Source organism: Simochromis diagramma, unplaced genomic scaffold, assembly GCF_900408965.1.
Source record: "Simochromis diagramma unplaced genomic scaffold, fSimDia1.1 OVJJ01000753.1, whole genome shotgun sequence".
Taxonomy (NCBI): domain Eukaryota; kingdom Metazoa; phylum Chordata; class Actinopteri; order Cichliformes; family Cichlidae; genus Simochromis; species Simochromis diagramma.
This window is the reverse complement of record NW_024387523.1, coordinates 19,069,264-19,087,575: the sequence shown is the minus strand read 5'-3', so window position 1 is coordinate 19,087,575 and position 18,312 is coordinate 19,069,264. Positions and strand designations below refer to the sequence as shown.

Sequence of the window (18,312 nt, the reverse complement as noted above, 5' to 3'; positions counted from 1 at the left end):
AGTAATGTGAACTTATTATATTTAACAGACCTAATCATTAGCAAAACAGAAAAAAGACAACAATTTCAGGAAAAATATTAAATTAAATTAAATTAAATATTAAAATATTAAACTTTTGCTTGTTTATGTTTAAAAAGTGTAAAATTATGCCATATTTCATCAGGGTAGTAGGCTAACAAACCAAAATAAAACAACTTAAGGATGGCTATCGTGTGACAAAACATTTAATGTGACATGACATGAATGTGTATGACAGCTCCTTTGTTTAAGGTAGAGAGATGCATGTTTGTACTTTATTGTCCTGGCAAAACTTGATTATGTGTATAAATAAATGATAGATAATGAAAAATTAATGAAGCTGCCACTGTTATGTGGAGTACACTAATATCATTTTGGGTACACTTTAGGGAACCCTAAAGCGTCATTAGCCGTTTCTGTGTCCGAACTCCGCTTCAAGTCCCAAAGTCAAAGGAACACTGTGGCATCACTGAGAGTTACAAACTGTCTAAATTTAATCTTTAATGTTTTATTAAAGTGTGTGGCTGCTCTACTAGATGTAACAATTAAGTTTAACATGCAGGCAGTTAGAAGTTAGCAGGGAGTTAGCTTGCTAGTTTCCACCTAAACATAATATACCATGTTCTGACTGAGGAATTTCTGAAAAAAATTAAAACATGCAGCTTTGCTATCACTTCTGACATAAGACAGGAAAACTAAACAGTATTGACAATTGTAGGATTATTGAAGTTGGCCTAGCTGGTATTTAATGATGTGCTACGTGGTCGCTAGCTACACAGCTATGGTTAGCATAATCTAAACACATTAGCATTAGTTCCCGATGGTTAGGGACAAACACAATTGCATGGCAGGATGCTTTAAACGGACCAAACTTCAGTCAGGAGAACAACTGAGATAATCCATCCACAATACAAGGTTAGTTATTTGTTTATTGCTGCATGAGCTGAGCTGTCGATACATTGTAAGGTTTTAAAACTGAGCTTTAAAACGAACAATGTTTTAAAGCTCAGTTTAAATAAAAAACGAGAGAGGACAGTGATCACTGCCTTTTTTAGGGACTTGTTCAGATTAAATGGAACAAGATATTATGCATTAAAACATGTTAAAAAGACAACAGCCTTATTAAACGCCGCGTAGTTTGGACCCGGAAGCAGGTTTTATCAGGTCATCACTTAAAGACCGGATGGTTGTGGAAGTACTAAGAATATTTGTATTGTAAATCCAGCAGCTGCTTCCTCCTTGTCAAAATGGCAAAATAGCAAGTGGGTGTCTAAAGCTACTGTATGCAAGGCAAAATTTTGTGTTGTGTTTGGTATAAAGACAATATTAAACTAACTGAAGGTAAATGCACATGTCACACACCTGAAGCTTGAGAGTTGCAAACTGCATATAGCGTTACTGTTTATTAGAATACGAATCATCATCTTAATATTTGTGACAGCTGGGACAAGCTCTAACCCCTTGCAACAGATGAATCAGATGGATGAAAAAGAAATGACTGCATAGATGGATCTTAATATTACCAGTGAATCACATGATTTTCTGGAAAATCAAATGAGAAAATCTGTTTTTGGTTAAGCTATAAATTCTATCAATGTATATATTTATTCCGAAAAAAGCCATTTCCTGTACACTGGCTATGTATGTCACCATGTTGCACTACAACAGCTTTCTGAAATAACATACCTGCTCTAATCCAACACGTGAGGTCCATCTGAACACAGAGACAAATGAGAGAGGGCTGACATCCCACTTCAAATTGTCTTCACACTAACAAAATAATGGCCAAGCCATTGGAGCAAAAAGGGATGTTCTAATGTTGTGACCAGTTTCACACTGGCGTCTATTTACAGGCCTATCACTACAGTTATGATAATTACAGAGCAACAGAGTTATTATCGTACCTGCTGCTGAGATAAAGTAATCGCCTGTATATGTGAGGACAAAATAGACACCTTAATTTAAAATGCTAACCCATGCCTGAGATTGAACACGGCATGGTGTTCTATGGAGGGAGGACAAAAAAAAGCAATAATTTGCTCAGCACACAGTCAGTAGCTGTCATTGTCAAGACCAAACTATCTAACATATACAGCTGCAGTGTGACTCTGTGGAATTTAGCAGAATGAATCTCATTTGGTATATGAATTTACCAAAGATGGGCACTTTTGGAAAGAATGATTCAACTGCAAATAATCATTACATTTTTGCCACACATATTAATCACTTCAAAGGATAGTTGTGTTACGGCATGTGCCACTGGAAAAACCTGGGTCAGAATCAGCCGATTATGGTGGTCAGCTTTAAATAAACAATGTTGAATCAGTTGGAAGCAGCCTAATCACATCTCTGTCTAGGCGCATAATAAGACAATCAAAAAGCGCCATCAACATAATTTCTCGAATCATGCCACTGATTCACAAGTCTAAAAATTCCTTTACCACTTGATGACATGATGTAGTGCACAGGACCGGTGGCTTAGGGACAGACGACAAGGCTTTTAGAGGGCTTTGTTATCTTCAGTGTTCTTCTACCACAAAGTGCAATTTCACTGTTTGTCCTGAGCCTTTATCATTTGATGTACCACAAGAGGATAAGACCGAGTAACCGGTAAAAAGTTCCATTTAGAAAAATCTTACCGTGTTTCTTGACTGAGTCTATCCACCCCACCACCCATCACCCTTTTTCCTCCTACTTTCATTTCTCAACTCTGTCTATGGTTTGTTTGTCATATTTATGGGTCTCCGTCTCTCTCATCAATGATAGAGACACGCAAGATTGAGTGTGATCAAAAGAAGCGGATTTAGAACCTCAGAGCGAGCAACAAGTGCAAAGTGTAACTATTCAAAGGAGGCTAAAAAGGTCAAGAGTTCTATGCTGAATAATCAGAAATGTGTTCCTCAGAAAATATGCAGCAGAGCGTGACACTAATTCATAAGAGGCAAAATCTGATGTAACCACCACATTTTTTTAGAAGCAGAGCTCAAAATATTCTTTGATGAAATTATCTTCCAAAGAAGCATGAAATGGGTTTTGACTATCACTAGTACAAAAACTTCACGGATGTTATGACACAAATATCAATGACCAATTATGGCCAAGTCCCAAAGAAACTCCAGAAACCAAGAATCTTGCAGATTATCTTAACCAACAGTGTAGCTTTCCATATTAATAAGATAACAAAGATAATTAATTTGATTCAGTTCCACTTCAGAAAGAATTCATACTCAAAATGAATAAGCTGTCCTAACTTAGCCATCTTTAGTAAACTCTGCTTAGTTCTGGGAACTAATTCGATTTTACAGTATGGCAACAGAAGCCGGTAATAACAGTTTTTCAGTTGCTAATGTCTGAGTAACTTATATCTGATTGGTAGAACCATTACTGTACCTCCACAGCATCATTTGTCAGACTCTGACAAATGCAGATAAATTCAAATAAGTAACAGGATCAAGAGAAACTGCTTTCTGTTAATGCTCCATTTAAATGCAAAGAGTCATTCTGCCTCCCCTAGTTAGTGTTACTACTTTGCACACTGGATCATCAAAGCAAGCAGAGCCAGAAGAAAACCCGGCAGAGCGGAGATAGGGAAGAGGGCAGAGGGAGGAAAAGCCCTAAGAGGAGGGTTTCAAATCAGAAGAGCCACAGAAGTCTGCTTAGTTTTACTTGATTTTTCCCAAGTTGTCTTCATAATGGACTATGTTTTGCAAAGGCATTCATATTCTCAAACATGATATATCCTGCATCGAGGTTGCTTCTAACTGAGCGACTGTTTTACATCTGCCTAAAAAGGCTGGGGTTTTAAGGAATCTAAAATCAGATGCATTCTCAGAATAGACGCCTGTGCTTTTACGGCCCCCATTTACTGTGACAAGGTTTACTCTGCTCAACACTTATGTGTTTCCAGAAACATTTCAAAGTTGATGCAAATAAAAAATATATAAACATGTCCTCTTTCATATTTATTTTGAAAGCTGTAACTACTGAACAACAGTATCTGTCAAACTGCCAACACTCAATTAATGTGTTCTTGAAGTCTAGGTGATTACCCTCATTTTTCAGACTGGTCTCTGTTACAAAAATTATGTAGCACAGTGGGGCGTGTCTGACTTTGATTTACAGGTGTGGCTGTACTTCTTCAAGCACAAGAAGATTGTCCCAATGAGATGAGGTAATTAAGTGTACTGTTATGAAAAACAGACTAGCTGCCAACTTGGTGTGGTTCATTAAACTGTAATTAAATTACCTGACAAAAGCTTGTCATTTCAAAAACACACTCCAGATGCTGCACGATACAGATGAAGCACAAAAATCAAGTAATTACTAATGGGGTCAGCACCCGTAGCTGTACCAGTTACTATAGATGGATATTTTATATTAAATATAAGGATTCCAATGAACAATGTTGAACAATTTCTCTGCTACCAACCTGAAATAAAGGAAGTGTCTTTTTTGATTTCTAGTAAGATTTATGAATATTTATCACAAAGGACATTAGAACTATGAAAAAGGAAAAGGTAGGTAACAAAAGGTTTCACGTCCAGCTGTGTGGATTACCCTGGTTTATGGCTCAAAAAGGAGTCCACTTTACTGTTGACCAAGAAATATCTTCCGGTTACCTGTAGAACAACTGCCATTTATACCTCACACAGCATTTTTAACTCTCGCATCTCTTGTTGTGTTGCCAGGTCTCAAAGGAGGCACACAGCCACTCAAACTTATTTTGACAACATAAAGAACATTTAAGCATTTTGTATAAGAGTTAAACTAACTTTAAACTGCAGATGTCACCTTATTATATAAACAACAGCAGAAACTCTCTCATACACACCAATCACATCCCCTTTTCTACATAGCTCCAACACTGAGTCTTGGGATCTCACTTCCTGCATTACAATGATGCTGGAAGGTTCAGAAGAAACACCATCCTGAAAAAAACCGCAAAGCTGAAGGGCGTAACGTGTTCCTTTTTAGCTGCAATGTTTCATGTCATTGGTATTCTACTGGCTGGTGGGCACAAATCAATACTATTGAGCTGCTGGTGCCCAATAAACTAAGTTGTTGTCTCAATTGCAGTCTCTTTAACATCTCTGGGAGAATTTAAAGCCCTTGGAAAAATTCAAGGTAAAATGTCTATCTGCAGGGTTATCACACAAGGTGTCTTGACAAATGCTATAACTGTGCATAATTACCCTGGGCTTCAGAATGGACCAGAGGGTTTGACAGGCAGATGGTTTTCTACTGATGCATCAAAACAACAGCCAAAACCCACAACACAACCCAGACAAACGTGTTTTTACTTTAACAGACTGCCTGACAGCCAGCTTGACAGCAAATCTATTCCACTTCCTGTGTTACATAATGATGCTTTGTTTAAAAAAAAAGGCTGATGAAGGCTAATGCAGGAATGTAGCTCTATGTATTCTAACTTTTATTTTCATTGAGCTTAATTAAATTATTTTATATATTTTATAAGATATTGTTTGGGAAACTTTCCTTAGAAATGTTTCTCTTTGGAATGGTTGTTGATTGGTGGTTTTAATGGCTGCTAGTGCTGGTGATGCCGATGTTGCAGTGGTAAAAATACATTAATAAAAAGTTCTGCATTAATAATATGTGTCAAATAACAGCGGTTATTGCTATTAAAATGCAAGTTAAAGTAAATGCTCCCTCACTTTCTGTCTTACATGTACTGGGACTGGTGTATGTTCATATTCAACAATGCCATAGTTTCAAATAATGAGCGTGCAGAGTGATCCTAAAGCTCAGGGCTCAGACTGTTTTAAACACTCAAACAGTATCTTCTCTGTTTGCTGTGCACATTACCGGGGTTGATTGTAAAGGAAAGTTACATTTATTTGGTTTTCCTAAACAAGAAAACACAAGAAGTGTGGGAGTTCAATTTTTGGCCAACAAGGTATGCTAAAAAGGTACTGCTGCATCTATAAAAGGCATTGTTAAGGACTCAGAGCCACAAGCATCACTGAAATGTTTGTTTAGTGTTGAAAATCACACCAAATGGCTTGTGAGTACAGTTTTACTCAAGATAATCTACATGTATAATGTAGCTAGGCTGTTTCTTCAGAAGTTTACACACTCTTGCAATCTGTTTCTATGTGTGTAAGAGTGATTAAAATTAATTGTAGCCCAATGAGGCTTCATAAAACCTACTTAGCAGTTTTTTGTTTGTTTGTTTGTTTAACTAATGGATGATTTATCAAAGTAGAAAGGGGTGCAGTGAAGTAACTGCAAGAGAAAGAGGTGATTCTGTCAAGCACCAGTTTGTGTCAGTGGTAAACAGGAAAGGGGCAACCAGTCAGAAGAATGTGGGCTTTCAGGGAGGGATGCCTAGAAGAGCTAAGAGGATGAACACAGGGCCTGCAGAATGGGCTAGTAATATATATAGGTTAATAACATAAATGTGGATAACAGTATATCATGCAAAGCTATTCTAGTGGAAATTAGCATATTAGGTTGCCTTTAAGTATCAAAAGAACCATCATTAGATGCATTATGCCGTAATTCAATAATTTCAAAAGAAATTGTGCAATAAGTAAAGTAAAGAAAAATTTTAGCTGTCCGTTTTCTTCTGCTCATTCAAATAAGTTTATCCAATCCCAGCTGTCATAGGACGAGGGGCAGGGTACAAACCCGACAGGTCACCAACCTGCCGCAGGAGCTTTAAGAAGAATATATGTTAAATCCTGAACTGACAGTAAAGTTAAGAACAGAACTTCAAAAGTATGATATTTAACTTTGCTTTCTTCTGTTATGACCAAGTACCAGTATGACAAGTGAGACCTGGAACACTACAGTATGGAGGTTGTGAGTAAATGTACTTACACTGCACCACTTACTCTGGTTGCGATTACAAGGGCTTGTGCTGGAAAGGCTATTTTTGATTAGTATGCAGCATTTAAAAATGAAGTGTTCCTTTGAAATATAATTCACATTGAACTTTTGTTCCAGGAATACATTAACTCACTGTACCACTTTCTACCAGATAACACACAAGTGACTGAACAGAGGCAAGGCTGGAACGCAAGAAAACAAATTTATATTACATATATGAACTCAACAGCCACTTTTTTGGGCATACTCGCTAGGTCTGTGTTGGATGCCCTTTTGCCTTAACTGTTTCAATACCATTCCGCAGGTATTTTGAAGTACATTGACGGGACAGCATCATAGGGTTGCTGTAGAGTTGTTGGCTGTTGGCTATGTCTGCTACACTCTCAAAAATAACATTATTTGCTTGGTTACTGCTATTCTACATTGTAAGGCAACAGTCCTTAACGCAGTGCATTTTTTTATGCATGACCTCCAGAAGTGGGCTCACAACAGGCTCCTCTAACAGGATCTCACACAGCTTTATATCAACTCTTCATCTCTTATCTAGCAGAGGAACATTCAACTCATTCGAGCATGCCCTCATCCCGTCTGAAATCGACCTTCTCTAATGGGTCAAAGGAAGATGAAAAGCAAGTTTTGTGACGCTGCTGCCCCCTGAGGAACACCAGGAAGTGTAATCAGCAATGACCCATGCTAGACTCCTCCAATCCCAGGGAGTTCGTTAACATACCCATTCTGGCCCAGGGGAGGTATGCCCGGAACAGCGGAACAAGCACTTGACAACAGCAAATGAATTATTAAATCCCGGACGTCTGCCAGCTCCTTTCACAAATCGCCAACAACCAACCACTTTAAGTCAGCAGCCTATAACAGGCACCACAAGTTTTCCTCTTACATGTGTGCTTTTACTACGAGTTCCAAAAAATAAGTCCCCCTTAAATGAACATATATGTGAAGAGAGATAAGAGCCCCGGCCACCTGGGCTGACATGTGACAAACTTGAGCAATAGAAGCAACAAGAGACTGAATGTGGGGAAACAAACTGTCAGTAGGTTGATGATTGCAGCAGGTTAATCAGATTGTTTTGCATAAATCACTAAGGAAACCTAGTGAGCAATCAACTGGCCTTGTCTGTCAGTCCAAGCATTCCTTCAGACCTGTCTCAATACTGGCGAGAATGATTAGTTTTTCTGCAAGGTGATCACTGCGCAATAACTCAGCTTCTAGGGTGATCTTGCTGTAAGTATTTTTTTCATTAGTCTTTTAACTAAACATTAAATAGTTGAGGTGACTGCTGTGATTTGGTGTAATATAAATAAAAATGAGACAAAAGGTTATCTCTATAATGTTTTTTCTTTTTATTCTAAGGGTGAAAAATCCCAGAGTAAGATTAAGATTATTTATTTGTCACTGCAGAAAGATAGAATGAATGATTTGGTGGCTATTTTTAGTGTTTTTGTTTTGTAAACGCACAAAAATAGCGGTAATAACAAAAATAACTATTCAAGAAAATAGCAATAAAATAATTATATATAAATATTTAGGAGGCATAATTTTTTTTTTTAATTGTTGTTTCCCAAAACACTAAGTTTTTTTCCTTAGGCCCCTGTAGCACAGGCCTACAGACTGGTTGGCAACTGTTGTTAAACACCAAAGGCTTGTGAGTTTTTGCTGAAGGTTGCTGATAGTCACTGTGTAGTCAACCTCTAAAGCTCCAATCATGAAGGCCTGGTAGTCACCAGTCACAAGGGAAAAATGCATTACAGTTGCTGGAGCTTGTTACCAATGACTCACTAAAAGACAGTGGAAAATTGCAGCACACACTGAAAACAGAGACCGCTTGCCTTCAAAGTAAAACGTGTACCTTTTGGTTTCAGGGTAAGGCGCAACTTTAACACAGAGTGTTCTGTTCATTAGGCCTGTGTAACTTGTTACATGTTAGTCCTTAAAAAGCTTCTTTTTGAGATTCTGATTGCTACACTGCATAATAGTCATTAAAGAGGTTTAGAGTGACTTATTTTTCTATACGTCAGAGAGAAAATTGCCCTCATAAAACAGAGGTAAAACAAGAAATTACAGACTATGTTCAAAAACACATTATGTTCCATATGATGGGAGCAGTTGTCAGTCCTTTTGGCGTGAATCATTCAGCCACCAGGAAAAATAACTGCTAACTTTATGTAACACATTTGGTTCCCTGTAGCTGTGTATGGATGACGTTAATTGAGCTCCACCAGCTGTAGAATGGAAGAGAGCACTGGGGAAAAACCAACCACAATTAGAAAAAGTTCCAGTAAATTTCGGTTAAAGGATATTTTGGTGCATCTTTGCTCTCTTTTCTTTATCAACCTGTCAACAAACTATTTCATTAAAAGTCCTAGAGATCAACAAACTCTAGGTGCCACTTTAGCTCAGTGAAGCTGCAGCCCTCTACTTCCTGCCTATGTTCACCGCTCCACAATGTAATGAAGCTAAAAATGCTCCAAAACTAATAATAAATAAAACCTCAACAAGTTCTTTGTTGGCAAATGTGAGGCGAGCCTTTTGTTCTTTTGGGTCATTGGTAGCTTTCACCTTAGAACTCTCCCATGGATGCCATTTTTGCCCAGTCCCTTTCTAATTGCTAAATCATGAATACTGGCAAGTCAAGCCTGCAGTTCTTTAGACGTTTCTCTGGGTTTTTTGTGAACTCCAGGATGAGTCATTGATGTGCTCGTGGTGTAATTTTGGTAGGATGGCCACTCCTGGGACGGTACATACATTGTTCGGTGGATAATGACTCTCAGTGTGGTTTGCTAGAGTCCCAAAGCCTTAGAAATGGCTTTGTAACCTTTTAGAAGAGAATGACTTTGATTTTCATCTGTTCTGGAGTCTCTTTAGATTGTGGCATGTTTTGCTTTTTAAGATATTTTAGCTCACTTCACTTTGTCCTTAGGTTCTAGTCAAGTCATTTCTTGATTCAACAGGTCTGAGGCAGTAATCAGGCCTCAGTATGGCTAGTGAATCTGTAATCAGCTTTCCAAAAGTTGTGGTTAACCACAATAATTTCATGATTCATCAAGGGAGATGATTACGATTACTTTTTCTCTTGGTGCCAGTGAAATTTAGAATTTTTTGGATAGCTGTTTACCCTTAATACATGCTGTCTTTGACTAATGAAACATTTAAGCGTGACAAATATGAAAAAATATAAGAAACTGGACAAATACTTTTTATAGCATCGTGCATAGAGCAACATTAATGGTAATATTCTACAGTTTCCATGGGAACTATTTGCTGGCTTCCACTTGCTTGTAGTAAGTATTGTCTGGACTGTTGTTGTCTCACAAAATTTATCTATAGATAGCAAAATATTATCAAAAGAAAGGGAAAACAAAAAGCATAAAATGCTGTGGGAGGAAATTGCTCTGAAAGTCAATTTAAGAAGCTCATTTATGTGGTCCATCCAAGAGTCCAGAAACACTTAAATTGTCTGTTCTGGATACAAAGGCATCCCAATAAATAAGAGCTTCACAAATCCATTAAAAATCGAATATAAATTTTAATGTACACCTTGGTTGATTATCTGGAAACATTTTGGTCGCGCCCACTCTTCTAAGGTATTCTAAGGAAAGATTTTTCCAAAATCTTTTTACTAAATATACAGTGCGTAAGATGTCAGTGCAGACTGCAGTTAGCTGAAGTTTTAGTCAGGCAAGAAAGAGCAAGAACATTCAATTGTTTTTAATTTGTTTGATCTGAAAATTTTTTTTTTATATCCTCTATATTTTAAAACATTTAAATAATATCAACACAAGCAACGAATCAGGAACAACAAACACATATGTGTCAATTCAATATCTTGTGGGGTTTTTTTTGTTTTTTTTTTCGTTTTTCCTTTGAGTCCCTTCAAACACTCAAATTCAACTTTAGTAGTTGTACTCAGACAGCAACGTTATTCTGGACTGGATTTGCCCTGCAGTTTGTCACTCTCTAGGTAGACTGTCAGTCACTGTTTACCTCGGTAAGGTGAGTCGTTGAGGATATCCTGAACCTTTCATTAGTAAGATTCAGCGTTGCCTTTTTTCTTTTTTGTTAGCTGCTGTTAGCCAGAGTGACTGATCTGTGGATCTAAGTGGATCTAAATTGTTGGAATCTTTATCACAGGGAAAGCGTGATTTTAATGTTAGGTTCGGGACTCAAGTCTAACATCACCTGACATAACTGAAAACCAGCAGCAGTTCTTGTTTAGTCAGCAGTCTGAAGATGTTTGTTGCTAAAGACCGGCCACATTTGTGAAACATGATTAGTTGGAGGTGAGACATTCCTCCTAGTCACGTCAATAAAGTTTGTCAGGGCAACAGAGGGGTTCAATAAACTGGTGCCCACTCCTATGTATTTTTCATGGATTAATTCTAGTTCACAAAAAGGCATTAATTTGCTGGAAGATGTAATTACACACTATGCTATGTATGTTTATGAGTACATTATGAGTGTCCTTTTTTTCTATTAAATCACCTTAAAAAAATTACCTTTAATATTACATGCAAGTAGCCCTGCGGCAGTACGCTGCCTCTCGCCCTAAGACAGCTGGGATAGGCTCCAGTGCCCCCCCTCCCCCCGCAACCCTGAAAAGGATGAGCGGAAATGAATGGATGAATCAATGGATGGATTAAATGTAAGTAAATATTTTACTTAACTTTTTAGTGCATTTTAGGTGTGAGTGTATATGCATTTCAATATGTGTGAGGCTTATAAATTAGACCTGGTACATACATGAAGAAATTGTAACTCCTAGTGTTTTTGTTTGGAAACACCTGCCTGCTACTGAAAACAGGGCGAATAAGACCTACAACACTGAACCAAACTGTACATTTACCAAAACAGTTAGCTTAATAAGCTGAAATTATTTCACCTAAATCAAGTGAAGAAGAAGAGTGGGCGATAATTTTCTGTGTGAGCGCAACCTTGCTCACATTACAAACAGTCATTTGTCCTATTGTTTAATAAAAATATTCATTACTGCAGCTTTAAAAAGCTATATACCTTTTCTGCATTCAATCTAAATGACAAAAACCCTGTGAAAATCAGTTTGAATTTAGAGCCACAGTCAGAAATGCTCATTTAATGTTCTGCAGCATATCTAAGAACCTCTATTCTTCACACCAAGGGGCATTTTGGGTATTTCATTCAAAAGTGAATAGCTTTCAATAAAGGTGTGAAAGAAGCCAGAATACAAGAATTCATTGGGTCCCGATTCCTCACAGCAAATTTGAATGGCATACAGTAAAATCAAATGCCTTCCTAACTGACTTGCAAAACTAGGTAGTGCACTGTGCGTATAAGGCAGTCAAAACACACTATTTGCCATACAGCTCACAGAAGGTGATGAAGGTCACTGATCCCCGAGTTATCATTTGCAGCAGCCTATCTGAATATCGTTTGCAGTGGCATGGCCAAGCACAAATTCTGCTTTTCTGCTTAACAGCATCAAAGGTTTGCGGCTTATTATTTAAATCAACTGCTGCTACTGGTTTACTTGTTGTTTCTGCTGCATTTCAATCGAACTCTGACTATGGATAACCATGTTAATCTAATTATTTTTTCCTTTTGCCCTTGTTGGACTGCCATGCTTGACAGTTGGTATAAGGTGTTTGTGAGGGGTTGAGGTTCGTATGAGGTGTTGTTGCTAAATGTGGTGCTGTGCATTAGGACTATTTCTCCACTTATGTCCAATCAGTCCAAAGGAAATGTTTCCAAAAGTGTTGTGGTTTGTTCATCCTGTCATGCTGTTCTTTTTAGAGGAAATAACTTTGTCCTGGCAAACCTTCCAAATAAGCAGTATTTGTTCAGTTCTCTTGTAATTGCATTGGATGTTTATTCTGAGATGTAGCTCTTGGGCTTTTTGCAATTTCTCCTATGTTTGACTCTCATTGCACAGTCTGACCTTGGAATGACTTTGATATGAAGTCCACTTATAGGAAGACTGTGGCATTTTGTTAACACACCTGAATGTTCCAGACCAGAAAACTACCAGAAAGAAGCTCTGGTTTTATCGGGTGGTTGCACTTGCAGATGATCAGTTAATCGAGTGGACAAGATTAGAAGCACCTGGCTGCTACTTACCATCACATTTCCTCATGAAGCACTAAGGGCATATTAAGTTTTTCACAGGACTTAAGCCATAAAATGTCATATAAGGTTTCTAACATTATTTCTGATATGCAGTACTGCAGTACTGCAGTACTGTACTATATCAGAAATCTTTCTGATATAAGCCTCGTACACATCAAATAGCTAAATCTCCAGGTGCCAGATATTTGGCAGCTGAAAATTTAGCTATTTGATGTGAGCTTTGCAACCTGTTTTATACCAAACTGACAGCTTGAGAAGTCTGGAAATACAAAATATTTGGCAATATTTGCCACATAACATAACTTTGAAGTAATAAACATTGTAGGCAAATACACATTAAAATATATATTATGTTTATTCAATTCTAGAACTACATTTACTTAAATCTTGTGGTTGTTTTTGGCAAAACATTTGAAAATATCTGTCATAAAACTAGCAGCAACATCAGTGTAGCTCCCTTTTCTTCACACCCTCCCCAGTTGAGAAACCATTGAGTTATCCTGTCAGGATTGCTCCGAAATGGATTAAGATTTGAGTTTTGGACCTGAAGTTCCCCTCCAGAAGACAGAATGCCTCAAACTAATTCGCGGGAAATTTGTTTTCATTAAATATGTCATTATTTTAGTGTGAACATCCACAGAGTATAATGAACCATCTGGAAAATAACACAGCACATAAAAGCAGTGGCAAGCCAGCTTTATAGCTGAATGGTGGGTTATTCTGCATTGTGTGTTTTTGCACAACAACAGTACTGTTTATAACTTGGTATCTGGGCTAGATGGTAAATGCCTCCCAATGTGAGCCCCACAAGGCTCACATTGGGTTTTGCAAAATAAATAACTCAAGTATCAAGAACGAGACTGCAAAGCTAAGTAGGTTGATTGATGCTTTTCCATGAGATTGGAGTTTTAAATGTGGGTGCTGTACTTATAGCCATTTCCTTCATAACATTTCCTTTTTCGTTAGTATATACTATATTTTTCCAACCGTGATTCACTTTACTTTGATGGTTTCACATTTTTTGTGGTTGTGTACAGCACAGACAAACATTTTTCTCAAGGCTTATGGCACAGAGGTGTGCCAAAAATAAGACTAATGAGAGGCCAGAGGAGTGCACGTCCATGCTGAAGCCAGAAATCTTTCAGCGACTAAGCTAATGGTGAATAAGAGACTGGCAGTGGAAGCTGGAAGACCTGCAGGGATCACCTGCAGCTTTTCACCTACTTGGTTCAAATATTCATTAATTACCTCAGCAGCCTTTGGGATATATATAACATAGTGTTGCAAGGAACTGCAGATTATCATTCCTACTGATGAGCAATAATTTTACCTCTTAACATCAGTGCACCTCTGGGGTCGGGTTTAGGGGCAGAGTTTGGGTTTGTCATAGATTTTTCACATATTCAGAACATCCAAATGAAAAAGCTTCTAACAGAAAAAAGATAGAATCTAAAAAAGTTATGAGACTTTACTTTTGATAACATACTATGTAGAATGTGTCTAAAACACATTGTTTAACCATTTTACCCAATCACATTAGATCTATTATGTGACACCACACTGCATTAGAACCCTTATATACCCTTACCTCCAAAGAACCAAAATTTTTTCTGATTTTTTAAGTGATCTGGAGGAATAGTTCTCAGGCTGGTCCCTGAATCAGCAGTTTAAGTTTGTTGTGGACTCTTATTGCAGTACTTAATAGATGACTTAAGTGTGAGTTCTGTATAGTTTAGCTTTTCACTCTACTGCATCTGAGTTATTTCTAGTTCTGGCTTTTGTTATTCCTAGTCTCATCTGTGTCTTACCACCTGAATCTGCTTTGTAGTTTTTCTTCAAAAAATTGTCAGTTACAAGAATTTAGGATTAACTGAAAATGAGTGAAAAAGCAACCAATGTCCTGAGGATTTTTTCATAACTGTAACACTGAGCTATTAGTAATTTAAGTGTAAAAGAAAAAGCCACCTCGCTCAACGAAACCTTGTGATCAGCAGGTCTTCTGCACCAACAAGTTGCCATAAGGTAGGGTTTAACTGGGAAGCAAAACTGAAGCAAAAAAGAAAAAAATGTTTAAAGCATTATTAAGCTGCATGGCTCGCTGTGGCTGTAAGGCAGTAAGTAAAGCCAGCAATGGACTGTCAGCACTTCGAGGCTTTGGAGACAGCTGCCATTAAAATGACAGAAAGGAACCTCCAGCGGGTTAGGCTTGTTAATTTTAAGAATACTTCTGTTGGTTTATGAAGCCGTTTAGGACCTAAATACACTTCTGAAGTGCATTAAGAAACATCTCCAGTGGTCTGGGACAGATCTGCCTACTGTGTCCTATCTCACTCAGCTGTTATAAACTGGGTTGAAATGTAAACTTGTGTTCTTATCTGTTATATTATTGTTAGTCCGTTAATTATAGCCAGTTACACTTTTCTCTTTCTTGTTTCTTATACACAATTTTCAGCTTTTCAGCCTTTTCTGTCTCTGCTGAACTACTTTGAATTGCTTATTGCTTTAGAGAGGATCTACAGACAAATACACTTCCCTTAAGTAGTAAAAAGCCAAGCCAATGATGTCTAAATGAATTCTACCAACCTCAAACCTTGTATACAAAAACATCCTGCTGCTTTCCTCTGCCCATTGCTCACTTAAAAATTGGTATGCTGTATATTTGCAGCAGAAATAATACAATTCTTTTTTAGAAGAGCTCAAAGTACTCGGTGTAGAGCAGATGTTCTTTTCCAGCTGCTGCTTTTCACACATGAGAGCTACCCAGTGTGAGCACACTCTATAACTGGTCTGGACTGAGCTGCTCCACTGCGGCAGGTGTGCAATAAAACTGTGATCAGTGACACAGAGACACTAACACAACTACACTCCTGCCTGTCAATGGAGTTTTTGGGGTCAGTCTAAAGCTGGATTTATGCCACTGTACTGCGGTAAATGTTAGATTCAGTTTTACAATTCTGTTAAAACACACAACATGTGTCAATAAGAAGACTGCAACAGGTTTGGCTTGCTGCAACAATCTGCCTGTACACACCAGCGGTTGTAAGACCTGAATTTTTGCATTGTCCAAAGGTCCACGAAACGTTTCTCTGTCATGTTGGGAGAAGTACTGCATAAAAGGATGTTTCTTTTGTTTTTAGTTTGTTTGTTCGCCTAGTCATGAACAAAGGAGGAACTGTGTGAGGGAAGACGAGTATGTTCAAGTTTTTAAATCACCGCCTGAATGTGTGAACAGACTTGTGGAAATTGTGTTGCTGTCAATGACTTTAACTCTGACACCTGCAGAAGCCTACCTCGCAAAAGATCTGGAGTTGGGTGTGGCCAGTTGTAGGTCCTGATCAGCTGCCAGTCAAAGTCATCTTCTTGGCCCTGTCGATATTCGCACAGCCCAGGGTCCGAGTCCTCATCAAAGGTGCAGCCAGCTACAGCAAGGGGCAGAAAAAAAGAAAACTGTTTCACAGGAAGTAAAAAGTATGAAACTCGTAGCTATCAGCAATGTGCCTTTGCAACTTGCTACCAGAAGAAAACTGGTGAAGGAATGCATTACAGTCTCCATTATTAGTTATATCACCACAGGCCCATTGTAAATGTCTAAATGCATCAGCTCCTGTAGAAGCTCTGCAGCAGTAAACTAAATTGCAGCTAATGCTTGGCACCAGGCGGTCAGCATGAAATGCCTATCTCATCTTTTCCCTCAAAATCTATCACCATTTGGTGCAATTAGCCCTGTGGTGTGAAAATGACACAGTAGCCACAGGTCACCCAAAGCCACAAATAATGGGCAACAGTGCCACAGCAGCGAAAGGGATTCTTCAGCTGATGGAGGACAACAAGCCCAGCTCTCAGCCTGTGAAGGTGACCTAACCCTAGCTGCCATCTAATGGTCACATTTACCATTGTGCCATTATCACACAAACCACAGGCTTTTAGAGGCACAAGCCGGGCTGTTAAACGAGGGGTCAAAAAAATGACATGTTCTAGTTTAACTGGTCAGAAAACACAGGTGCACATGAGAAAATGTAAAAATGAATACTCTGGACTTGGGAGGACCAATTTGCGATCATACATGCGTGTTAGCCATATGCTTCCATAAAGAGTCACAACTAACAATTATCTTTTTTATTTCTCTCTAGATTATTCTATCAATTCTTTATTCAGTAAACGGAATCACAATTTCCCAGAGACTCTGTGAGATTGTTTGTGGTACCCAAAAAGCAGTCTAAATAACGAGATAGTTTCAAAATGACAGAAAACTCACAACAGAGAAGCCAGAAAATGTTTGCTGCCAATGTAATGACTTAATTATCAGAATTGTTTCTGTGGGTCGACTCGTGGATGAATCACTTGCAGAAAAGCATTGGTTTCATTTAATTTCATTATGTAGCCATTGGTTGTCTCCAATATGGAAACAATGGTTGAGTAATTGCTCAGATCTTCATCATTAACTGTGGCTCCTTGGGGGTAGAGGAATGATGAAGAAACAAGAATTCTCAAGTGCAGCACAGGTATGAAGATTCACATAAACAAGAAAGCAGAATAAAACAGAGAGCGTTAGGATAAAAAAAAAGATATTAGATGTGCACGCTTCCAGTTTCCTTGTGCTACAAGTAATTGGTACTAGCAATGACCTTTGCTTTTAGCTTCAAAAAAAGAGAAAGCTAACTGGGCTAAATTTGATTTTTCATGACCTACCTAGAGCCGTTTGCTTGTGCCCAGTTGCCCAGGCAATGTCATTATGTTTTGAAATTTTCAATTCCACGTTATTTATAATGGCATCGTAATCAATAGGGCATATAAATGGAGCAATAACAAAAAACCTAACTTGGAATAATCCACAGCTTTCCTAAGGTAACTTTGTCAACAAGGTCCTTGTTTCTGCAGCCTGAGCAGTCAAATTCAGCACAAATGGAAAAAGCAGGAATGAATCTAACCAGTGCTTCTACAGACTCAAATGAGTCTCCTCAGGTTAAAAACAAAGTGTGATCTGTGCAGCTCCACCTGCCCAGAGAGTAGTAGCATGGGACCTGCTGCCAGAGGGTAGCTTAGAAATAATGGTGTGGGATGCAGGGGAGATACTCATTTATAAGACATACGGTGCAGCACCAGCCTGTCACCAATCCTCTGAAATAGCCATTTCTCAGTCTGGCCCTGGCTTAAAGACAGGCCTAACGCTGTTCTGTCTAACTACAAACACCCTGAGCTCACTACAGTCCCAGGACCCTCTTCACTAACAGATCGTATTAAGGCTTGGCAGCCATGCTGCTGGTGTTAAAGAGCTACTCTGACTCTGTGCCAGCTTCAGCTTAATAGCATCCCGTTTGGCTTGCTCCC

At 38.4% G+C, this 18,312-nt stretch overlaps 1 protein-coding gene across 7 annotated transcripts in view; it reads right to left on the bottom strand.

Moving 5' to 3' along the window:
* The window catches only part of ptprua (protein tyrosine phosphatase receptor type Ua), a 245,729-nt gene that overhangs the window by 157,671 nt on the left and 69,746 nt on the right, over positions 1-18,312 (bottom strand). For all 7 annotated transcript variants that reach the window (XM_040019859.1, XM_040019858.1, XM_040019862.1 and 4 more), the window contains exon 2: positions 16,275-16,403. In XM_040019859.1, coding sequence (XP_039875793.1) covers positions 16,275-16,403 — 129 coding nt within the window. The remainder of the gene's footprint in view (positions 1-16,274; positions 16,404-18,312) is intronic.